The 25,758-nt window shown below is 37.9% G+C and overlaps 1 protein-coding gene and 1 non-coding gene across 3 annotated transcripts in view; one reads left to right on the forward strand and one right to left on the reverse strand.

Annotated features, from left to right (window-relative positions):
* Ubxn4 (UBX domain protein 4) overlaps positions 1 to 25,758 on the reverse strand; it is a 57,126-nt gene that overhangs the window by 22,368 nt on the left and 9,000 nt on the right. The window contains exons 2-6 of one of the 2 annotated variants that reach the window (XM_021237019.2): positions 23,964 to 24,066; positions 19,587 to 19,615; positions 16,417 to 16,535; positions 14,738 to 14,900; positions 9,093 to 9,186 (exon numbers count right to left, since the gene is read on the reverse strand). In XM_021237019.2, coding sequence (XP_021092678.1) covers positions 9,093 to 9,186; positions 14,738 to 14,900; positions 16,417 to 16,535; positions 19,587 to 19,615; positions 23,964 to 24,066 — 508 coding nt within the window. Of the gene's footprint in view, positions 1 to 9,092; positions 9,187 to 14,725; positions 14,901 to 16,416; positions 16,536 to 19,586; positions 19,616 to 23,963; positions 24,067 to 25,758 lie in introns of both variants that reach the window. The other variant, XM_004836115.3, reaches the window with a different exon arrangement.
* Positions 4,234 to 4,340, forward strand: LOC147829852 (U6 spliceosomal RNA). The gene has a single exon (XR_015447508.1). It is a non-coding gene; the product is annotated as a U6 spliceosomal RNA (small nuclear RNA).

Below are 25,758 nucleotides of genomic sequence, written 5' to 3' on the forward strand. Positions count from 1 at the left end.
AAACTGTAATAGTTAAGTTCATTACTCTTGTTGCAATGCTAATGTTATTGACCTTCTCTTCTGAGTGTTCAACACCTAAAGTTTGGAGACCAAAACTAGAAAGGTAACTGAGCTATGAGGACAGCCAATATTTTGGCCCTGGCCCCTCAAGGTCAACAAAGATTCAGAACATGAGGGAACCTTCTCTACAGAATCCTACATCTTTGGTAAGTCACTCAACCTCCTGAACAGGGAGATTGCTGGGCACGAGAGGACAATGTACCGTGTGCCAAAGGAGGGTCACCGAGAAAAAAAATCTCCCATTACTATCACTGAAAGCAACTTGGTCAAGCAAGGCCATGACCCATCCCGATGGCTGACAGTGATGGAGGAGGAGAGAGGCTCTATGTGTGGTTCCAAAGTAATGGCCTGGGGAGACTTAACTGACCTTGATAGATAGCAAGAGGTTCACATTGATTGACACAGGTCTCACTTTAACTTGGTCTTAAACACCCCGCAGAAAAAAATAACCAAAAGAGGTATAAAATAATGACATAATAATAAAGCTAGACTTCAGAGATATTAAGACATAGCCCATTCATAAAAATCTTTTGGTTAACTCCTAACACAGTCATTTAAAAAACAACAAAAAAATAAAAAACCAAAACTTTGGGTACTAAATAGAAGGAGAAAATCATTAACTAGCTACAAGTGTGTATAGATTCTTTTCAGAAAAATTAAAATAAGCTCTTTGCAGGTGTCCAATCCTAGAAACCATTGGTCTCCAGATCTCTCCTTTCAGATTAGTGTTTTTCTGATTCTGTGATAACTAATTAACTACCATGTAGTGATCAAAAAATAAAAAAACATAAAGTAAGACTATTGGGGAGAAGATCACCTGCTTGTCAGCCATAGTCAGGATAAGTTCTACACTGAGCAGCTACAAGATTTATTCCTTTTAAAATAATGTACATCCTTGTTTTCTGTTTATGATGCCTCTTCTCTCATTGTGCTTATATTTCCTGGGTACCTATCCATGTCTGAAAAAGATCAAGCCTTTTATGTTACACTTGATCTCCTTAAGTTGGCCAGTGTAAGTAATTTTCATTTGTCTTCTAGCCTTGCTTCTAATCCCTTCCCCTTCTTGTTTCTTTTATTCCCCTCTAACCCCTTTTAAATTTTCTCTCCTGAGGGTAAAATTGCCATATTGAGGGCATATTTACTGTCTACAGTTTTCTGGTTTGTTTCAGATTTTGTTATATAACCACAAAAATAGTTCACACTATAGTTAAAATAGTTCATACTATAGCTAAAAGTGGCAAATTACTAGTTACCTCAGTTTTTCATTCTCTAGGCTGTTTGATGCCATTGTTACTGCTCATTGTTTTGTTTTGTTTTTGTTTTTTTTGTGGTACCAGGGATCGAACCTGGGTCCTTGCACTTGTGAGGCAGGCAGCAGAACCACTGAGCTAAATCCCCGACCCTGCTCATTGTAGTACTTTAGCCATGGTGACATAACTGTGCTAATCACTTGTTCTTCTTGGTATGCCAAGACTGAGATTGCCTAAAGGTCATAAACAATATTACAGGCCAGTGCCAAAGAAGCAGGGGCTAGGCCAAATAGGCAGTAACTTCTCCTCCCCAATGAATTGAAGAGGTAGGATCTTATAACAGACTCAAAATCCAAAAACCAGCTATACCCAGAAGACAACTCTGAGAAATAGTCATCTCCTAAGGGTTCTAAATACTAGCAATAAAGCTACCTGCCACAAGCAATTTACAAGCATCAAACTAGGAATTAAACCAAACAACAACAACAACAAAACGAGAAGACACTTAAGCAGGATGCGATCTCAGACTTCCAGCTCACCAAAGGCAAACCCAGGGGGCAATGAGGTAGAAAAACTCGAAAGACTGGACTCTCTGAAGTTGGAACAGAGGACATAACAAAATAGATGAGGCTCTTGAAAAACTCTAATCACAAATAATTTCTCAGATAACTACAAAGATGGTAACCATAATGAAAGACATGCTTAGGGACTCTAGAGCAGATACAGATAAAAAAAACTAGAAGAGCTTACGAAAATGATGGAAACCATAAACGTCTAGCACAGGAAAGAAATGTAATCCATGAAACAGATTCAAACAGATATACAGGAGATTAAAAAATCCCATTAAAAGTATACAGTAGAATGAGCCAATGTGAAGTCAGAATATCAGATCCAGAAGACAGCACTGTGAATTCTCTTATCAGAAAAACAGAGTGCGTTCAAATAAACAACCTAATGTTGAAGCTCATGCTTCTAGAAAAACAGCAAGTCAGGGCTGGGGATATTGCTCAGTGGTTCCACTGCCTGGCGCTTGTCTCACAGGGGCAAAGACTCAAGTTCGATCCCCGGAACAAAAAAAAAAAAAAAAAGAGCAAGTCAAACCCAAAACTCATACAAGGAAGGAAATTATATAGATCAGAGCAGAAATTAATGCAATGGAAATTAAGAAAATAATACAATGAAACTGAATCAAAGAGTTGGTTTTTTGAAAGATTAAAAATAACTGACAAACTCATCAAAGAAAGGAAAGACTCAAATACATGCAATTAGTTATGAAAAGGATGAAATCTCAACAGATCCTGCAGAAATCCAGATCATTAATACTCACTTCAAGAACCTGTATTGTAATAAGATGGAAAACACAGAAGAAATGGACAGATTCCTAGATACATATGAATTACCAAAGCTCAATCAAGAAAATAGAAGAATTCTAAATAAACCAGTATCAGTCAATGAAATTGAAGATGTAATTAAAAATCTACCAGAGCAGGGGATTTAGCTCAGTGGTTTCATTGCCTGCTGCTCAAGCGCAAGGACCCGAGTTCGATCCCCGGTACCAAAAAAAAAAATCTCCCAACAGGGACCAGGGATTTAGCTCAGTGGCACCCCACCTGCCTCACAAGCACAAGACTCCCCAGTACTGCAAAAACAAAAAAAAACCTCTTAACAAGGAAAATCTCTAGCCCTGACGGATTCACTGATGAATTCTACAAGAAATTTAGAGAGGGGCCAGGGATTTAGCTCAGTGGTTCTGTCGCCTGCCTCACAAGCACAAGGACCCGAGTTTGATCCCCGGTACCAAAAAAAAACAACAAAACCTAAAACTAGAGGTTCTATTTGACCCAGCTACTCCCCTTCTTGGTATCTTTCCAAAAGTGTTAAAAACACCATACCACAATGATATATGCCCACCCTTGTTTATTCCGACACAGTATATAATATCTAAATCTTGGAAACAGTCCAAATACCCATCAACTGATGAATGGATAAAGAAGATGTGGTTTTTTTGTACAATGGACTACTACTCTGCCATAAGATAGGCTTGAGTCATTTCTAGCTAAATGGGTGCACCCTGACACCATACTCTTAAGTGAAACAAATTGGACACACATGATGTGTGAGAAACAAAGTGTAAATAAAGACCAAAATGTATAATAGATATTGTGAAATGGGAAGAAAATGTTCAAATGGGAAGGGGAACAAGCACAGGGTGAGGAGGAAAGGAAGGAATGGAGAAAGAAATGAGAATAGAAGGAAAAAAATGGAAACAACAAAGCTTTTGTAAATAAGGAGGGGAAGAGAGGTTGAAAGGAGGGGAGGGGAATGGGAAAAAAAGATATATCATGTACAGGTACAAATTCCCTATATTATCATTATGCATATCTAAAATGGAAAGGAAGAAAAAAAAAAAGTAAAGCTCATAATTAAATCACCAATTTGATTTTTGAAAAAGTTTACTCACTTGACTTTAAAAGGTAGCTTAAGATTGCAAGGGCTGAGGTTCTAAGCTAACTGACATCAATTTGTCTTAACACTTCCCCCAACAAAATTAGTTTTCCTTGAAACTTGATGAGGAAAAAAAGACCAAGATTTAGTGTGAATAATTAGTTTTCCAAAAACACAAATAGCTCTCAGTTTTATTTTGAAAGCTTGAATCTTATGCCTGCTAATCCATTCTGCTAGAGGCTTAGGGGTTTTGGGTTTTTTTTGTTGTTGTTGTTTTGTTTTCTTGGCTTTTTTCTGAGATAAGGTCTCACTATGTAGTCCAGGCTGGCTTTGAATTCACTATGTAGCCCAGGCTAGCCTTAAACTGTGATTCTCCTGCCTCAGCCTCCCAAATGCAAAAATTACAAATGAGTGCCACCATGCGTGGCAAGGCTGAGTTTTTAACATGTTTGAAGTATGTTTTAAAATATCATCAAAAGTGTTTGCTTCAGAAGCACAAGTACTAAAACTGGAACAATACAGAGAAGATTAGCATAGCCCATGAACAAGGATAACATGCAAATTCACGAAGTGCTCCATATTTTTTTAATATCTGGTGTATAGTTCCAGAAATAAACATTTGGAAATCTTTTTATTAAAAAAATCATCGGGCCGGGGATTTAGCTCTGGTTCCACTGCCTGCCTCGCAAGCGGAAGGACCTGAGTTCGATCCTCGGTAACAAACAAAAAAAAAAGTTCATCAAGATTACAGGAAAATGTACAAATTTAGCTTTATAGAGCTTAGTATTACTTTTTTTTTCTTTCTGGTACTACAGATTGAACCAAGGTGGTGTTGAGCTTCATGGCCAGCCCTCTGTTTTGTTTTCATTTTTGGGGACAGGGTCTCACCAAGCTGCCCAAGCTGGCATTAAACATGCAATTCTTCTACCTTGGTCTTCTAAGTAGTAGGTGGGATTACAGTCCTATGCCACCAGCTAGTATTACATAATTTTTCAACATCAGATTATATCACTAGATTACTTAGACTGATGGTTCCAAGTTTTCTGGGCTGAGAAAAAGTAATTCAGTTCTGTGAAGCAGGGAAACCAGCAGCACTCTAGTTGTGTCAGAGTCCAATAACCCTGCAGAGGATAGCAAGGAATGAGCTAGACACAGGAATAAGAACATCACAGAGCCTGGCAGGGATGGTAAAGATGAAGGAAATCCTTAGGGTGTAAGTGATGAGCTAAGAGGCTATTTGGGACAGGCATAATACATGGGTTGGTGTTATCTGTTACCGCCATCATCAATAAATTAGATTCCACAAAAGGAACAAGATTTCTAATTGGGTGTGAACTCAGACGAAAAAAAAAAAGTAGACTCTCAGCTCGTGAATTACTTAGTACTAGGACCTAGGCTGTAGAGGTTGGTTGAGTCCAATAAGTTAATCTCAGCAGCAACAATCTAAAGTGCTTATATAAGATTTTAATTACCTGACCATATGGATCTGGATTTTTCAAAGGTTGTTTCACCAAGAAAAAGTAATTTCCCAATAAAAACTGTTTCATTAGCAAGTTTGTCAACATTTCATCCAATTTCAATAATAGTATCTTTTTCTAAAGGCTAAAGCTCACATAGATTTCAAATGATGATTGTCTTAGTTACTTTCCTCATTGCTGAGACAAAATACTCGACACCCAAAGTTAAAGAAGAAAAGGTCTATTTAGCTCACAGTTTGCACATGTTTCAGCCCATAGTTGGCTGGCTCCAAGGCAGGGTGGCATAGCACAGGGACATTGCAGAAGAGAAACAGTTCATGGTGGGCAGAAAGTAGCAAAGCAAACGAGGGATAACTACAGCTCTTTCTATCCCTTATGTCTTATACAGGCTACTTAGGGCAGGTAGCACTCACATCCTTAATGCTGGTGACCTTGATCCTAGCACTGCACCATGAATCAATTCCAGCGTCACATACTCTAGACCCAGCCACATCTGAAAAAGCCCCACTTATGATCACATGAGGCTTTGGGGTGACTTCTAAACACACGCCATAACAATGATTTTAACAAAATTTGCTTTTTTAAAATTACTTATGTTGTGCTCGCTTTGGCAGCACATACACTAAAAATTACTGATGTCTCTACCTTCAAGAGCACCTTAAAATTTTCTTTGGTTTAAATTAGGTGGCACAGCTGGATACAAAGTCAACACTCAAAATTCAATAGCCTTCCTGTACACAAATAACAGACTCACAGAGAGAGAAATTAGACAAACAATAACTTTCACAATAACATCCCCCCCCCCAAAAAATACTGAGGAATCAATCTAATGAAAGAAGTAAAAGACCTCTACATTGAAAACCATGGTACTCTGAAAAAGGAAATTGAAGAGGATATCAAAAAATGGAAAGATATCCCTTATTCTTGGATAGGAAGAACCAATATAGTGAAAATGGCCATACTTCCAAAATTATTATGCAGATTCAATGCAATCCCAATCAAAATCCCAACTGCGTATCTCACAGAATTAGAAAAAACAATCCTAAAATTCATTTGGAACCACAAGAGGCCTAGAATAGCAAAGGCAATTCTGGGCAACAAAGGCAAAGCAGCGGGTATTACAATCTCTGACTTTAAATTATACTACAAAGCTACAGTGATAAAAACAACCTGGTTCTGGCAGAAGAACGGACCTGAGGATCAATAGAACAGACTAGAGGATGCAGAAGCAACAACAGACATACTCAGCCACCTTATCTTTGACAAAGGAGCCAAACACCTTCACTGGAAGAAAGATAGCCTGTTTAATAAATGGTGCTGGAAAAACTGGCTTTCCACATGGTGAAGATTGAAACTAGAGCCATATCTTTCACCATGTACTAACCTAAAATCAAAATGGATCACAGATCTAAATATTAAAACAGAAACATTAAATCTGCATTAAGAGAGAATAAGTACAAGCTTGAGGACTTAGGAGTAGGCAAAGACTTCATGAACAAAACCCAGAACACACAGGAAATACTACAGTCAACAAATGGGACCTCATCTTATGAAAAAGCTTTTTGCACAGCAAGAGAAACCACCAACAGAGTGAAGCTACAACCCACAGCATGTGAAAAAATTTTTACCAGCTATTCAGATAAAGGACTATTACCTAGAATACATAAAAAACTCAAAAAAATCAGACCCCCCCAAATTTAACAACCCAATGCAAAAACGGGCATTTGACCCAGCTATACCTCTTCATGGTATCTTCCTGAAAGAATTAAAAGCATCATACCACAGTGATGTACATGTGTCTATGTTTATAGCAGCACAATTTGTAATAGCTAAATCCTGGAAACACCCAAAATGCCCATCAACTGATAAGTAGATGTGGTTTTTTTATATAATGAAGTACTACTCTGCCATAAAGAAGGATGAGCTTCAGACATTTATAGTTAAATGGATGGATCTTGAGACCATACTCTTTAAGTGAAATAAATCAGACACGCGTGTTTAAATACTGCACTGTTTCTCTGGTGTGAGAAACTGAACGTGGAATAAGGACTGATGTATAATGGATGTTGGGAAATGGGAAAAACGTGTTCAAATGGGAAGGTGAACAAGGGAGGAGGGAGGGAGAAAGGAAGGAAGGGACAAGAAAGAAAGTGAAAATAGAAGGAAAAAATGGAAACAAAGCTTCTGTACATAGGGAAAGGAGGGGGCTTGAGGGAGGGAATAGGATAAAATACAGTAAAATGTATTTTTAAATTTTTTTTTTTTTTAGTTGTTTTGTTTTGTTTTTTGGTACCGGAGATCGAACTTGGGTCCTTGTGCTTGCACAGCAGGCAGCGAAACCACTGAGCTAAATCCCCAGCTTTAAAATTTTTTTTCTTGCCTCCACCTGCCTTGCAAGCCCAAGGTCCTGAGTTCAATCCCCAGTACAAAAAAAAAAAAAATTTTTTTTTTCTTTGGTATAAGGACTCTCAAATAACAGTAGACCTACCCTGTCCTAATATACTAATTATAAAGGTAATAATCCTCAAAGAAGAAAATTTGGCAACTTCAGAAGAGTTACAGAAGAAAAAAAAAAACAGAGCAATGAAAAATAAGCCATAATTATCCTTTCACAGATGGTAGTATAAATATTTTGGTGTATGTCCTTATGTGTCTTTGTTTCATTATATCAAATATAACACATTAACACCAGAATGTCTATATATAAAAACCATTTCCTAATTTTAAAATGGTGTATTTCTACAGCCATACAAGCTGAGAGCAGTAGACATTCTCTTACCAAACACTCCCCATTTCCACTACAACTACACAGCACCTGACCCGCCTCACAATAAAGGCCTACTAATTCTGTTTTTCCCCTCTGCCTTGTTTTCAAACCCTTTTCCAGATTTTTTATTTCCAGTTCACCCCAAGGTAGTACAAGTCAGGTTGTATACTGATGGGCCTGGTATTAGCAAGACAGAAACAACAGAGGATGAGCTGCTGAGAACTTGGGGTCCCTAATGTTCTTCTACCCCTTACACTGTTTCTAAATGTAAGAGATGTTCTTTACCTCAAGGTCCCAGCCCTGCCACAACAGTAATAATAATCACAATCTAGGTGTTGCTAAAATGAAGATATTTACTGACTCCAAAATCTCATCATATCAATGACTTTAAATCCTGTTTCCCCAAAGCATCTCTATGAATAAGAAAATGTCAAGTTCCTTTAAGGATTTATTTTTTTCCTTTTTTGCAGTAATGGGGGTAGAACCCAGGGCCTTATGCATGCAAGGACGCACTCTACCTATATAGCCCTACTCTGAGCTATATCTCCAGACTCCTCTAAGACATTTTTTTTTTCTAAGACATTTTTAAGACTTCTATATAACACTAAATGTTTTTAAGCCAGGTTTAAAAATATTCGTGCTGGGCCAGGGATTTAGCTCAGTGGTTCCACCGCCTGCCTTGCAAGCGCAAGGTCCCAGTTCGATCCCCGGTAGCAAAAAAAAAAATTTTTGTGCTTATCAATTAAACATCAGCTCATATAACATAAGAGGCACAGCATGGAAGACTACAGATCGGAAACTACAGCTGACTGATGACTTTAGAGACACAGAAAAGTTTTACCTCTAGAATGTAATTTTTATAAATACAAATTAAATTGGTCAAGCAAACAAAAATTTCAACTCAGAATTCTGAAAGTTCATTTGTGTAATTTTACCATAAAAGAAAACCACTGTCTTTAGTTTTTAAAAATGCTACTTGCAAAAATAAGAACAAGCTGGGGATTTAGCTCAGTGGTTCCGCTGCCTGCCTTGCAAGCACAAAGTCCCGAGTTCGATCCCTGGTACAAAAAAAACCCAAAAATAAGAACAAACCTTTCCACTCTGATGGTGAGGTCCTCTACAGGTCTCTGATTTGAACATTCACTGGGCTCCTGAGAGGGAGTTGTATGGCTTGAGCTTTCTCCTCCTTAATTATGAAAGAGAGGGGGGGGGATACTGCATATAATACAATTTTTTTAAAGATACAAATTCTCTGGGTTAATAATATCATTTCTTAAACATTATGTATTTCCCCTAAGAATAAAGCAAGAAATAAAAAATAAGCAATTATTAATCCTGAATTTTACATGTGGATAAAACAGTGTATAGTGGAAAGGCAGTGGGTAATTCAGTGGGGTCTGTCAAAGTAAAGGGAGGTTTAAAACACGAAGAGGCATCAACCTTGAAGGAGGTATGTATGTCCATGAGTAAGCTTTACTCAATAGCAATGCTGAATAATATCTATGCTATGCTTCCAATACATTAGCCACTAGCTACTGAGTAGTTACTGAGCATTTGAAATGAGGCTACTGCAGCTGAGGGACTAAATTTTTAACTGTACTTAATTTTAATTAAAATAGCCACACATAAATAAATGTTTTGCTTCAAAAATAAAATTCAAAAAACAGCTACACATGATTCTATACTATTGATAATGTTACTTTATGGAGGGGTTGCAGGGAGGGCAGGGGAATGGGGAAAAAATAAGAACCAAGACAGTGTTACTTTAGAGGCCATGTCTGGTTCTGGATATAACTCTGTAGACTTAATGTTGGTCCAAAAGATCTGCTTTTGCTGACTACAGTGATTACCAAAAAAGTCTCTGTGTTTCTATACTATCATTCTTTCAAGGATTTCCAAAGGATAGAATTTTGTTCTAGCCTACTATAAAGGACAGTTATGGCCTTGCAGTTCCTGTTATTTCCCTCCTTACCACTTGGCACCAATCTAACTCTTCTTTACAGTTATGATCTTTGGAAAACTAAGGACTATGGAGCCACAAAGGGGCCTGGGATTTAGCTCAGTGGTTCCGCTGCCTGCCTTGAAAGCGCAAGGACCAGAGTTCGATCCCCAGTACCAAAAAAAAAAAAGTCACTTTTTATCTGGGCATTTAGCTCAGTGATTTTGCCGCCTGCTGTGCAAGTGCAAGGACCCGAGTTTGATCCCCGGTACCAAAAAAAAAATCACAAAGACTGGGCTCAAGAGCTGTTCAGTTATTCCATTAGTTATTTAAATCTCTGTGCCTAATTTGCAAAATAGGGACAATAACTTTATAGATTTGTTCTGAGAAATATATTTTAATATAAGTAAAATGCTCAGTACTTTACTGAGACTGGCACATGGCAGATGCTTTAATCATTACAGCAGTAATAGAAACAATTAGTACTACCAGGCAGAGCCAATGGTACATATCTTTTCCTGCCTCTGCATTCAGTGTCATCACTTGCTTAATTTAAAATTAGCCATCTTGGGAATTAGAAAATACCCAAATTAAGGATTTTTAGCTTCCACAGAACTTCTGTTGAACATTTATGGGCATTATCACTCCATGCAATCATGGCTAAGAAGTGGTAACCACTGGCAGCTACAGTATGTTAAATAGGAAATTAATTTTTCAGTAAATACCAAAAACACAATCTATCTTGAAACCAACAACAAATTTACCAAAACTTTTCTTCTTCTGGCTTTTTAAAAAAATAGCTTCTTAATAATATTTAACTACCAATTACTGAATGAAAAGTTCTAGATTAAAAAAAACTCAGTAATCGAAGATAATAGATAAAATCCCAATATAATGAAAATTTACTAAGGGAATGTCTACTTTAGGCTTCAAAGACAACTAGATTATCAGAGAATATGCAATATCCTCATGAAAATACACATTTTCACCTAAACTAGTCTTGCCAAAAAGCAGTAAAAAGGGAACTTATGTCTGATCACACCTGTAGATTTTACTACCAATTTAGAGGAAGTAAAAGAACATTTACATAATATTACGGATGCAGCAAAATCCAGACTCTATAAAACTATAGGAAAAGGTATTAATTAAAGTAGGAATTTACACATTAAACAACTATTCAGCCAATACAATATATTGGACTCTGAATTCAAACAAACTGGAAAAAAGTGTAATAGAAATAATGCCCTAGACGACTGGTTCAATTTTCCAGCTTTGGTATGGAATTGTGGTAATTTTTGGAAGTTCGTATCTTTTAGATACTGACATTTTAAAAGATGAAATAATAAAATACCAGAGATTGCCAGGGATTTAGCTCAGTGGTTTTGCCACCTGCTGTGCAAGCGCAAGGACCTGAGTTCGATCCCTGGTACCAAAAAAAAAAAAAGAATGTTCACAATAAAATACCAGAGATTTATTTCAAAATAATTTGATAGGGATGGTGGTACAGGATGGTATAGGTGCAATAAAAATTGAGCAAATTTTGACAATTATTGGAGCTAGATAATGGATACACTGGGTTTATTACTCTATTCTCTCTGCTTTTAAAAGTGCTTGCAGGGCCGGGGGTTTAGCTCAGTGGTTTCACTGCCTGCTGCGCAACCACAAGGACCTGAGTTCAATCCCCAGGACCAAAAAGAAAAAAAGTAAAAGTGCTTCCAAATGTTCATAGTAAAAGGTTTTGTTTTTGGTACCAGAGATCAAACTCAGGACCTAGAGCTTGCGAGGCAGGCGGTAGCACCACTGAGCTAAATCCCCGGTCCCATAGTAAAAGGTTTTTAAAAAGGCAAATATAAATGACCTAAAAGATTTCTTCCTTCATTTTAGAGCTACATATCAAAATATTTTTGAGTAATACGATGTAACACCTGAGATTTGTTCTAAATAGTAAGAGGCAAGGAGGAAAGAAAAGGGGGGCACAAACGACAACTATACTGGTCATATGTCAATAATAGTTGAAGTAGGGCAACAGGTTCCTGGGATGTGTCATACTATTTTTTTCTATGTTTTTATTTAAAATTTTAAATATTTCTGGGCCGGGGATTTAGCTCAGTGGTTTTGCCGCCTGCCTTGCAAGCACAAGGATCCAAGTTCGATCCCTGTACCAAATAAAAAAGCTAAAAAGGAATAAAATCAGTGCTGCTACTCACCTCAGGTAAAACAGAACTTTCAAGGGAGTAAAGCAAGTTAACAGCCTACTAAAACAAAGACATCAACACTCACTGCAGGAGTATAAGAGCCCAGAGTGTCTACAACAGCACATACAAGATACAATTCTAAATTTCTTTTTTTGGTACCAGGGATCAAACTCAGGACCTTGTGCTTGCCAGGCAGGCATGGCGCCACTGAGCTAAATCCCCAGCTCCTAAATTTTTTGATGAAAGAGAAAAATGTGATTCATTCTCAAAGAAAAAGGCAATTAAAAAAAAGCAAACAAACAAACACTGAAAGTAAACAGATACTAGAGTTACCAAACAAGGACTTTAAAATACCCATTACATAACTTAATGAGGTAAAGGAAACTGCTTAAAATTAATTGAAAGGTTTTTTTTGCTGTTTGTTTTGTTGAGACAGGGTCTTGGTGTGTAGGGCAGGCTGGCCTTGAACTCACTATGTAGCACAGGTAGGCCTTGAATTTACAGCAATTCTCCTGCCTCAGCCTCCCAAGTGCTGGGATTACAGGCATGCACCACCACACCTTGTATGTTGTTGTTTTTTTTTTTTCAAGATAGGATCTTAAAAAAAAAAAAAACAGGGTCTTGCTATGTAGCTTAGGCTGGCCTTGAACTCACTATGTAGTTCACATTGGCCTTGAACTTGTGGTAGTGATCTTCCTGCCTCACCCTCCACTACTGGGATTATAAGGTGTGGGCCACCATACCCAACTCTGTTGTTTTTTTTTATGGTATTGGGGATTGAACTCAGTGCCCCTACACTAAGCTACATCCACGGGCCTTTTATTCTCACTAAACTGCCCTGGGCTGAAACTTTTGATCCTCTTGCCTAAGCTTCCCAAATTTTGGGACTGCAGGTATGAGCCACACCTGGTTTAATAGGTAACAGTAAAAGAGGCCAGGGATTTAGCTCAGTGGTGCTGAAGCCTGCCTCGAAAGTGCAAGGTCCCGAGTTCCATCCCCAGTACCCCAACCCGCAAAAAAAGTAAAAGAATAAAATGTGAATAAAGGATACTCAGGGGGCTGGGGATTTAGTTCAGTGGCACCATGCCTGCCTAGAAAGCACAAGGTCCTGAGTTCGATTCCTGGGGGCGGGGCGGGGGGGGGAACTCAGGAAATCTACAATTTTTGCAACTTCCTATGAGTCAAGCTATTACAAAATAAGTTATAATTAGGACGAAAGGAAGAATTAGAAATCCTATAATTATAAAACATGTCTAATTTTACCTAAAATTTAAAAATTCACTGGATAGGATTAACAGCAGAATAGAGGTAACAGTGAACAGAATTATCCAATCCAAAGAAAAGAAAAAAAAAATTGAAAAAATGAATCTATGGGAGAGTATCATGATACCTAAACATGTAATAAGCTTCACCTAGGCAAGAGAAAAAGGGACATAATATTTGAAAAGAAAACAAGGCTGGGGTGTGTAGCTCAGTGGCACGGTGCCTGGCAAGTGCAAGGTCTTGAGTTTGATCCCTGGTGTTAGAAAGAAAACAAGCCAAATTTTCCAAATTGGGTTCAAGTCATATATTCCAATTTAAAAATGCAGCAAGGCACAGTGTTACACACCTGTAATTCCAGCACTCAGGAGGCTGAAGCAGGGGGATTGTTGAGAGTTTGAGGCCATCCTGGGCTACACAGTAAGTTCAAGCTTAGCCGGGAATACACAGTGAGATCCTATCTCAACACCTGTCCCATCACCAAAAACAATGCCATTCTCTGACTGCGTAGCATTTTATAGGTTATAAAAACAATTTCAAATACATTAATTCATTTGCCTCTTTCAAAATCCTCTAGGCCAGGAAGATTTACAAAACTCTAAATGTCATAATGATATTGGTTGGACTATATAGCACAGTAGCAGTAATTATAAACCAATTGTTGTGAACTATACACTACCTGGGAGTGAAGGGCACATTCAATGACTCTCGTATTACTAAATGACATACACATAATTAGGACCACTAATTAGGATCTCTAAATTTTTTTTTTTTTTTTTGGTACCAGGGATCGAACTTGGGTCCTTGCGCTTGCAAGGCAAGTGACGGAACCACTGAGCTAAATATCCAGCCCAATCTCTAAATTTTTAACCTAAATTTTAAGTTAAATCAATGTGAAGGAAAAAAATAATATATCTAGTTTCGTTTCTGTGTTGCAGTCATTGAATCCAGGTCCTCGGACATGTTCAGCAAGTGCTCCACTATATTTCCAGCTCTTTGCTTTTAAAAATATTAACCCAGGGCCGGGGATTTAGCTCAGTGGTTCCACTGCCTGCCCTGCAAGTGCAAGGTCCCAAGTTTGATCCCCGGTACCAAACAACAACAAAAAAATCAATCCATGCCCTGACCTGGGCACAGTGGGGAGTCTGAGGAGGATCACTATAAGATCAAAATCAGCCTGGGCTCCATAGTGAGTTCAAGGACAGCCTAAATTACATAGAGAGATACTGTCTCAACTCCCAACCTCCCAAACTAACAAAATATTAATCCATGCCCTTTACAATGAAGTGGAAAAATATTTCCACTATCCTAAAAGGTACACTAAAAATTACCTGTTGTAGTACCTGATTTTGTATCAGAAGTGAGAGGTGTCTGGCAAAACTCTACATCCCTGGATTGAGAGTTTTCAGAAGTGTCATTAGGTTCAAATGAGGCAGATGGAGTAGACACTGAACTTTCAGACTGGCTGCCATTTGCCACTGATGTTTCACCTCTTGATGAGTGCATCTACGGAGAAAACAAATTGGAATTTAGTAAATATAAAGAATTTAAGTTTACCATAGCAGGTAAGACCAAAATATGAATTACATAAATTTATACAAGAGTAGAAGTACAAACTGGGCATGCACACCTGTAGTAGGAGCACTAGAGGCCTGAGACAGAAAGATCACAAGCTCAAGCCCAGCCTGGGCTACATAGCAAGTGTGTGGCCAGCCTGGACTACATACTCTGTATGTAGTATGTAGATTCTGTATCAAAAACAACAAACAAAAACCCCAAAACCCAACAAAAGGAGAAGTACTAAACTCTCAAGTGGATGACTCTAAAACATAATCGTAGCCGAGCATGGTGATGCACGCCTATAATCTCAGTGCTTGGGAGGCTTAGGCAGGATTGCCCCAAGTTCGAGTGCAACCTGGGCTACATAGTGAGCTCCAGGCCGCCCTGGAATATACAGTGAGACCCTGACTCAAAAATTTAAAAAACATATAATCCTGGGCTGGGGATTTAGCTCAGTGGTTTTGCCGCCTGCCTTGCAAGCCCGAGTTCGATCCCCAGTACCAAAAAAAAACCACCAAACATATAATCCTAAACATGACATAATCACATTATAGAATTCAACAGCAAGCTTGCAAAAGGATAAAAACATGTTAAAGTACACTGATGTCCCTTCAAATTATAACTGAGAAAAGTTACAAGCTTATATTGCCATTTGCCAAAAGTGCACAGAAGTGAGAAACTGAGTGTAAAGTCCCTAAAATACGACAAGCAACTTATAGCTGGAATTTTAATGTGCAAGTAATTCTCTCCTGCAACAAAATGGTGATAGGCATTTTGTGGCTGGGACGGGAGGTAAAGAGAAAAGAAGTCCCTCAAGTATTAGGTATCACCTGTATCTTCATAATGCTATTTTCAAAACCAATCCAGGGGCCAGGGATTTAGCTCAGTGGTTTTGTTGCCTGCTGCGCAAGCGAATGGATCCGAGTTCAATCCCCAGTACCAAGCAAAAAAAAAAAAAAACCAATCCAGCCAGATGTTACAGCATACATCTGTAACATCTGTAGTCTCAGCTACTCAAGAAGCTGAGGCAAGAAGACTGCTTGAGCCTAGTAGGTGAAGGTCACACTGGGCAACCTAAGACCCCATCTCAAAATAAAAACTAAAAATAAGCAATCCAGGAAGATGGTATTTACTACAATACTTTTTAAGTTTAATAGTATATCAGGTTCCTGAGTATACAGACAACCTCCAAAAATATTCCAATGTCAAATTCTTGACAGATCATTCCCTGGCCCCCTTTCCTGGTACTAGGGATTGAATTCAGGGTTTTTGCACTGAGCTATATCCCAGCCCCTTTTTAATTTTTTTAGACATGTCTAGATAATATTCTAAGATAAGTTTATAAGTTGCCCAGGCTAGGCTCAAACTTGTAATCCTCCTGACTCAGCCTCCCAGAGTGCTGGGATTACAAATGTGCAACACCATACTCAACTTCATTCTTCTTTCTTTACGCATTTCTTACCTGTTGGACTTTGTGAATTCTCATAACAAGTTCATCTGCAGAAATACTTCCTGCTATTACTTCCAAAGGGATACCACTGTCTCCAATAAAGAAACTGGATGGAACACACACTACAGGATCTGTACAGTTCAATTAAGTAACAATTTATGTGAAACAAAAATATAATTTTTTTAGAAATCCCTATTGATAACAAGGCAAAATAACTTTTGTGAATTTCATAATATAATCCACCAACATATTTATAAATAATTTCAATTACTATAACAGTATGCCTGAAACATGCCTGCAATTAGTCAGTGCATATGATATGTAAACAAATATAACATTTACAAGTATTTGTATAACCTATTTGAGTGAAGAACATATAATACATTCTCCTCTATCATAACTTTATTTCTACCATCTGCTTCTTGTCAACTACTTCTAACCCTTCAGGGCCAGGGATTTAACTCAGTGGCATTGCGCCTGCCTCACCAGTAAAAGGTCCTGAGTTCAATCCCTGGTACAAAAAAAAAAAACCCAAAACAGAAAAACTAAATGTTTACTTCTAACCCTTCAACAAAATTGCTTCGCATGGCTTTTCAGATATTCTCATTTAAAAAACAAAACAAAAAAAATCCCCTATTTTCCCATTAAGCTACAATATATTTTCTCAAAGAACACTTTGTGATGTGAAGTTTCCACAAAGAAGAATATAAGAGATTTCCTAAGAAAAATAATTTCTAAATTTTATGAGCCATTTGATGTTAAGTTTCTCTATATAATGTATAACTGTTGTCTGTTAACATTCTACAGGAGCTAGTGCAAGGACCCGAGTTCAATCCCCGGTACCAAAAAAAAAACATAAAAAAAAACATTCTGCAGGGATTCAACTTTTAAAACAATGATAGTTGATAAAAATAACAGTCTTGCAGTATACTTTATTTCAAAGAGCTTGATATTCAGGTAAAATTATAATAGTGAAGCTCACTGCTCCCACTACAATACTAATGTCACTGATCTTATCTTCTGGATGCTCAACAACTAAAGTTTGAAGACCAAAACTAAAAAGGTAACTGGGGTAAGAGGACAGCCAATATTTTGGCCCTGGCCCTCCAAGGTCAATAAAGATCCAGGAAATGAGGAAATCTTTTCTACAAAATCCTACATCTTTGTTAAGTCACCAAGGGAGAGTGCTGGACACCAAATCAACAAACGTACTGTGTGCCAAAGGAGGGTCACTAAGAGGAAGTCTCCCATGCTTTCACTGAAAGCAACATGGTCAAGCAAGGCCGTGACCTATCCTGATAGCTGATACTGACAGAGGAGCTGAGAGGTTCTATGCATGGTTCCAAAGTAATGCCTGAGGAGACTTAATCGATCTTGATAGACAGCAAGAGGTTCATACTGATGGAACGGGTCTCACTTTAACTTGTTCTTAAACACCCAGCAGAAAAGAATAACCAAAAGATGTATAAAAACAATGCCATAGCAATAAAGCTAGATATAAAAAGGGGCTCCAATCATTGACCCCTTCTGGCAGTTTCCAGCTATATCAGGAGCTGACCACCGTTGTGGATCATTAGGAAAAAACTATGGTAAAATGTGTAAGAGCTCAACTAGAATTTTAAAATTTCTTAGCTAAGGGCCAGGGATTTGGCTCAGTGGTTCCGCGACCTGCCTCGAAAGCGCAAGGTCCGAGTTCAATCCCCAGTACCAAAAACAAAAAAACAAAACAAAAACAAAAACAAAAAAATTTCTTAGCTAAAATTATTCTTCAAATTGTCACTATCTTCTTAGAGCTAAAACTAGAGACTTATGACAAAATATCAGACTTAAGAGCCAGCAGGTTACAATCACTATTTCAGTTTCTAAATGTGACTCCCTAAACTGCCTTTCCATTCTTATGCTCGTGCTTAGATTATACACGCTCTAATTTCTTACAAATTTTGTCCTGCCTAAAGGCTGCCAAACTCCAAGCAGTCATACAAATGGAATCAATGACAAATGTACTAGACTTCTTTCACCAGGATCCACCAGATCAACTCTGTAAACAGTTCATAGCTGCTAAACTACAATATGACTTCTACGTAGGATTCTGAAGTCCCCTGGATCTTCTCCTTATCCTCTTTGTGGGAGGCTATTACTAGGTCCCCCTGGTGGAAATGCTTATTGGCTATAGTCATAACAATCCTGCTGACCTTATTATTTGGCTCGTGTATTCTTAACTGTTTCTTAAGCTTTGCCTCCTCCAGACTCAAAACTACACACCTACCCAAGACGACAATGCCTGGCGCCTATCAAGGGCCTTTAGATAAACCCTGTGTAGAATAACTGACTGCTAATCACAACTACGATCCTCTTCAGCCTGAAGTAGACAGAACAGTCTTTGGCCCCTGGCCCCTCAAGGCAGTTAGGGGTACTTCTTCAGAGGAGGGAATATTATAGATAGGTAAGTTAATTAGATATCTTGTAGGCAGACAGGGCCAGCCTGTGAGGAGCCAATATGGAGGACCATCAATCCAACATGGAGGTCAATCAAGACACATTCATGAAGGCCAGCATTCTAAAAGAGAAACTACCACACTTGAATGCTAAGGATGAATAGCAGTGATTGATACTCTAAATAGGTATCAACCACCTGGGTGGGGGACCAAGATCTTACCCCACCCCTTCTAGGAAAGATCCTTGACCAAAAATCCTTATAAGCTTGATATGTGACATCCTTCCTCACTGGATCCCCATCTAATCAATATTACCTAAGCAACTATACAGTCGCAATCTTTTTGATCAGTTTTATCCACCTAGTGATTTCTCATTGGATCAATATTACCTAAGTGACTACTTGCAATCTTACTAGTTGACTATAGTTTTGTCCCACCTTGAACCTGCCTCACCTCGGGGCTTTGTCCCATAAAACATCTCTTAGAAGTAGGATCAGTGAGTAACCCATTTTCTGGTCCCCTTTTTGTCTCTCTTAGAAACTACCTTTCTCTCAATAAATTTTTCCTCTGAAAAAAAAATTGGGGGGCTGGGGATTTAGCTCAGTGGTTCCACCACATGCCCCACAAGCACAAGGACCTGAGTTTGATCCCTGGTACCAAGAAAAAAAAAAAAAATTTTATGAGCCCAAAGAAAAGTAAAAATACAGTATATCTATATTTAAACAAATTCTTCACTGAAAAGGATACAGATTTGTGAAAACTGTAGGCAGGCTTCACTGTAAAACAAAATAAAAAAAAATATTAGATGAATACCCTATTTTCCAAATACTGAGTTGTTTTCATAAAATTTATTGTACCAATCACAAGCATTTTTCTGAAATTACCAGTTCCTGTCTCAATAAGGTACAAGGGGAAAAGTGTAATTCTTCACAAGACTTTTGGGTTGGTTTTTTTGGGGGCGGCAGGGTACCAGGGATCAAACTCGGGACCTTGTGCTTGTGAGGCACACAGGGGAACCACTGAGCTATAAATCCCTGGCCCCTAGGTTTTTTTTAAAAATAATTTTCAGATTAAAGAACCATTTATTGTTATAACCCACAAAGTAGTAGGTGGATTTGGCAGCTAAAATGAAGTTAGTATCTAAATGTTGCTTCCTCAGCAGCATGTATACCTAAATGCAAAATCTTAAACTATAAGACACAATGGGGGATTTAGCTCAGTGGCACCATGCTTGCCTGGAATGCACAAGATCCTGAGTTTGATCCCTGGTACCGGAAAAAAAATAAAAAACAAAAAAACAGAAAGTGACTTTCGCAGGGCTTTACAGAAAAGAAAAAAAAAAAAGGACACAATGACTTAACTTGTACATGTGATAATATAATATTCTATAATAAAGGATTCCAAACAATCTAATTATCTATCAATATTCATACAATCATAAAAAACAGTAGAGAAAAGTATGTCAAAATGTTATCATTTCTATAAAAGAGAGAAAAAATATATTTTCTTGATTTGGCTCCTCCAGAGAAGATAGCTGGGTGGTCAGGGATGGGAGAAAGACTTTATAATAGCAATAAGAGACAGTGATCAACACAGATGAATCATTCCAAGAATCAAATTAATACTTTTAAGATGTAGAATTTAATTTTTTTCTGAATATGAAACATGATCATGAAAACATCTGAAAATACAAGAAAGTATAAAGAAAAATGTTGGAAGGAGAATGGAAGGAGAGGATAAGAAAAAAAGTGAAGGGGCCGGGGATTTGGCTCAGTGATTTCGCCGCCTGCTGCGCAAGTGCAAGGACCCGAGTTTGATCCCCAGTACCAAAAAAAAAAAAAAAGTGAAAATAGAAGGAAAAAATGGAAACAAAGCTTTTGTACACAGAAAGGGGAAAGGGCTTGAGGGGTAAATGGGATATAAGGAAAGAAAGAAAAATGTTTACCAAGAATGCTATCATCTCAGAACCACTATACATTTCAGATGCATTTACTACCAATTTATTTTCAAGGCAATGCACACATTCCCATAACAGTAGTCATTATATGATATATAAAAATTGCTTTCCAAGCTGGACATAGCACCACACACTTGTGATCCCAGAACTTAGAGGAGGCTGAGCCACGAGGATTGATGTGAATTTGAGGCAGGCCTGGGCTACATAGTGAGTTCAAGGCCACTGAGAACTAGGTAAGACCCTCTCTTAAAAACAAACAAAAACTTGCTTTTCATAACTTCATAACACTAGATATTATTAGTGTGCAGTTCATAATAAAAAAAAATCAACATCACTATACATATACATTATGCATCTGCTAAAAGAAATTTTTTTTTTTGGTACCGGGGATTGAACTCTGGTCCTTGGCGCTTGCGAGGCAGGCAGCAAGACCACTGAGCTAAATCCCCAGGCCAAGAAATTTATTTTTTAAAATACTAGGTAAATCAGGTGTGGTGGCACACACCTGTAATCCTAGTATTCTGGGAGGCTGAGGCAGGAGCATCATAAATTGGAACTCAACCTGGGAAACTCAAAATAAAAAGTTTTTTAAATGGGATAGGGATTTAGCTCAGTGCAAAGGCTCTGGGTTCAATCTCCAGTACCACCACCCCCCCCCCAAAAAAGCTACATAAATCAGTCTATATATAATCTTAAGAATTTTGAAATTCTCATGTCTTTCACATTCCAAATAAACCTCTACATTTATTCTTTCTGCATTAACGACTCTCCAAGGTGACAATATGTACAAAATGATATGACTACATAGCCAGGGTTACAGACCACTGGTACAGCAATTGCCTAGAATGTGCAAAGCCCTAGGTTCAAGCTCCAGCCCTGCCAAACAGTAACAGAGCCAAACTGGTAGTACATGACTGTAATCCTAGCACTTGGGAAGATGAGGTAAAATAACTGAGAGTTCAAGGCCAGTTTAAACTGCACAGCAGGTTTGCAGCTGCCCTAGACTACACAAATTTGAGATTAACCTGGACTACACACACTAACCTGGGCTACGTACACAGCAAGCCCTGTTTCATGCTATACTATGGTTTGCTTTATATTTCTAACACAATATTTGTTTACTTATTTAGCACTGCAAGATGTATTTATGTAACCAGGGCCTTTACAGTGAGCTAAATCCTCAGTCCTTTTATTTATTTAATTTTTGGGGGGTATCAAGGAGCAAACTTGGGACCTTGCACTTGCGAGGCAGGCGATGCAATGACTGAGCTAAATCCCCGAACCCTTTTTTAATTTTTTGAGACAGGGTCTCAGTCACTAAATTGCCCAGGCTGGGCTCAGATTTATAATCCTCTGGCTTCAGCCTCCCAAAGTGCTGAGATTATAGACATGTACCACCACACCCACCTTAATATGAAAAAGTGTTTTTTTGTTGGTTTTTTTTTTTTTGGTACTGGGGATCAAACTCGGGTCCTTGCGCTTGCGCAGCAGGCGGCGAAACCACTGAGCTACATCCCCCGCCGAATATGAAAAAGTTTTAAATAAAATTGTTTACAAGCTCACAGGTAAATTTCTTAATTATTTTGCTCTTGACAGTGACTTTCTGATACTATCAATATCAAAAAGACAAATATTTTGCAAGTGCTAACGAATTAATGTTTCTAGGCATTGATCATCAATGCCTGCTAACATCATAAACAGACACAATAAAGTAATATAGCCTTCTGATGGAAAATATAAGGTGATCTTGGTGGTGGTGGTGGGGGAATCAAACCTGAATCCATCCATCAATTTATAGGAAATAGAGGACACAACAACTAAATGGTACTAACAGAGCTACAATCAACAAATCCAGACCACAGGAACTAAAGAGCAAATACACAGAACAAATGATTTGGTTTCTTCAAAAAGTAAGTTACACAGAAAAAGAGATGAAGGAGAAACTCATAGACTAAGAGACTTCAGAGATCACAATGGGCAGTACAGTACTCGATGTATCCTGAACCAAAAACCTAATTAATTAGTAAAACCATGACTCTAAGACAATTGAAAATTTGAACACTGGCTAATTAATGATATTAAAGAGCTATTATTAGTTTTTGAAGCACTATAATTATGTTAAAAACTTTAATCTTTTGTTTTGCTTTTTGAGATAGGGTCTTGCAATGTAATTGAGGCTGGCCTTGAAATCACTATGTAGCCCAGGATAACCTCAAACTTATGGCAACATATCTGCCTCAGCTTTAGAAGTGTGGGGATTACAGCCATGTGTCACCAGGCTCAACAAAAAACTTAATCCTTATCTTTCAGAAACACACTGAAATATTTATGAAGTGATGTGATGATCTGATTTGTTTCAAAATTACATGGAATGAATAAGTATGCATGTGGAGCTTGGTGTAGTGGTATACACCTGTAATCCCAGCACTCCGGAGGCTGAGGTAGGAGAACTGCTACAAGTTCAAAGGCAGCCTGAGGTATATAGTGACTTCAAAACCAGCCTGAACGTGAGACCCTGTCTCAAAAACAAAACAAAACAAAAACACTACCCTCTCAAAGGAGAAAAAAAAAGAATCCAAAGGAGGGAACAGATCAAATGTGAAGGGGAACAGAGAAGGGAGGGAGGAAGGAAGGGACAAGAAAAAAGTGCAAATAGAAGGAAAAAATGGACAAAGCTTTTGTACATAGGAAGGGGAGAGAGTTTGAGGGGGGGAATAGGATAAAATAAAATTTAATTTAAAATTTTAATTAAAAAAAGAGGGAACAGAGATCACCCATGTTCAGAAGTGTTCAACATAATTCAATGTTTTTAGTTATCTCCAAGTTCTTAGAAACTGGAGACCACAGGTTTTTTTTTGCATTCCTGGGACATGTCACATGACTGCTTGGTAGTCTATAAAAATTTGAAAAATTTTCAGCAAAACATAGTTCTCAAGGCCAGGGATTTAGCTCAGTGGTTTCACTGCCTGCTGCACAAGCGCAAGGACCCGAGTTCGATCCGCAGTACCAAAAAAAAAAAAAAAAAAAAAAAAGTTCTCGGTATGTCTTAGACACCTATAAACATAACATCAACATTCTTGTGGTCTAAGAATATCATCACAAATCACAACTGAAGACTATAAATTATAGAACTAAAAAAGCAATGAAATAGTAAAACATACGCAAACCTTTTGGTATCAATTTTAATAGCAACAAAACTGTTTGAAGATGCTTCAGTCACTTTTTCATCTTCCCAACTTGCAGCCATCTGTGTAGATTGTTCATCATCACCTGTAAAGCATTTTAAGGATTATTAAAGCATAAAGCCAGGATTTTCTGATTGTAAATTATTTTCCCTAGAAAACTGGAACTTCAGATAAAGTACAATGCACAAATACTATTTTCTACCAAATTTGAAAGCTGATCTTTCCAGGGCTGGGAATGTAGCTCAGTGGTAGAAAGGATGCCTAACATATGCAACACCCTGGCTTAGACCCCCAGCACCACAGGGGAAAAAAACAATTATTTACATAAAATTAGAAGTGTAACTAAATACACTGTTCACATAATAAAGAGCAATGAAAAACAAAATACTAAAATAAAAAAAAAAGAAAAACAAAATACTGCAATACAGATGATACCATTTTTCTAAAGAGATCCAAATTATAATTCCAATAGCATCACAATAAGTCATGGGTAGAAATGTACAATACCAATTCTGCCTTTTGTACATATGACTTTAGAAAATAAAAGCGCAATACTCTTTCTTTATATACCACCTTTCTGTTGTGTTCAATCTCAATACCACAGCATTTAATCTCCAAAGTTCCTTCAAGCTACAGAAGCAAGTTCAATTCTGTTTGTAGTTTAGGATCTGCCTTTTATTATAGATATGCTAACTGTAAAGGTTAAGCTTATCTAAAACTAATCTACAGTATTACAAAATCATGAGGAGAGGCATAGTACTGACTGCAAAAAAAGCAAGAACAAAAGAGCCACCTGGAGGACTGGAAATGTTCTATATCTTGATCTGGGTGACAGATACACAAGTGTATCTATATGTAAAACTTCACCAAGCTATTCACTTTTTTTTTTTTTTTCAGCAGGCAGGTGGCAGAACCACTGAGCTAAATCCCCAGCCTCTATTCACTTAATATACACGTTATACCGAGAAAAAGATTTTAAAAGTTGTACCTATTGGGCCGGGGATTTAGCTCAGTGGTTTTGGCTGCCTGCTGCCCAAGCGCAAGGACCCGAGTTCGATCCCTGGTACCAAAAAAAAAGTTGTACCTATCAAAAGACTGCTACAAGGGCTGGGGATTTAGCTTAGCGGTTCTGCTGCCTGCCTCGAAAGCGCAAGGTCCTGAGTTCAATCCCTGGTACCAGAAAAAAAAAAAGAAAAAGAAAAAAGAAAAAAAAAGATTGCTTCAAGTTTATACCTATGTCTAGAATCTCATAATCTTGCCCACTTACTGGTGGGCAGAGGCCAACTTAAAACAATTTCTAAGGTTAGCAGAGCTAAGTGCTTTCTCAAAAGTGACTAATCTTTGTCAATTTACAAAATTTTTAAAAATGTTTTTAGATAGGGTCTATTTTACAAAAATGAGGTCATTATTTACCTACTGTTTAAACTGCTTTCTTCCTGGGTATTCTTACCCAATTTAATCTACCTATTGCCTTCCTTATTTTGGTTATCTATGGTAATTCCATCTTTTCAGTTCTCAGGCCAAAGGCCTTAGTTAAGCCAAATGCAGTGGTGAGTGCCCATTGTCCTAGCTATATAGGATAGGTAATTCGAGCAAAAATTTAAGGGAATTTCTTTCATTTTGTCAAAGTAAAGGCCAAAGTCCAAAGTCTTCATAATAGCCTTGTGGGGCATACACATCAGGCTCCCAATTACCTCTCTGAATGCAATTCCTTATACAGTACTTTCTTGTAATTCTTCCTATTCCTCAGATATGAAAGAAACTCCAGCTTTACGGC

The sequence above is a fragment of the Heterocephalus glaber genome, unplaced genomic scaffold (assembly GCF_053883595.1).
Source record: "Heterocephalus glaber isolate CG9 unplaced genomic scaffold, H.glaber_assembly_v1.0 deba00000347, whole genome shotgun sequence".
In the NCBI taxonomy this organism is placed as follows: domain Eukaryota; kingdom Metazoa; phylum Chordata; class Mammalia; order Rodentia; family Bathyergidae; genus Heterocephalus; species Heterocephalus glaber.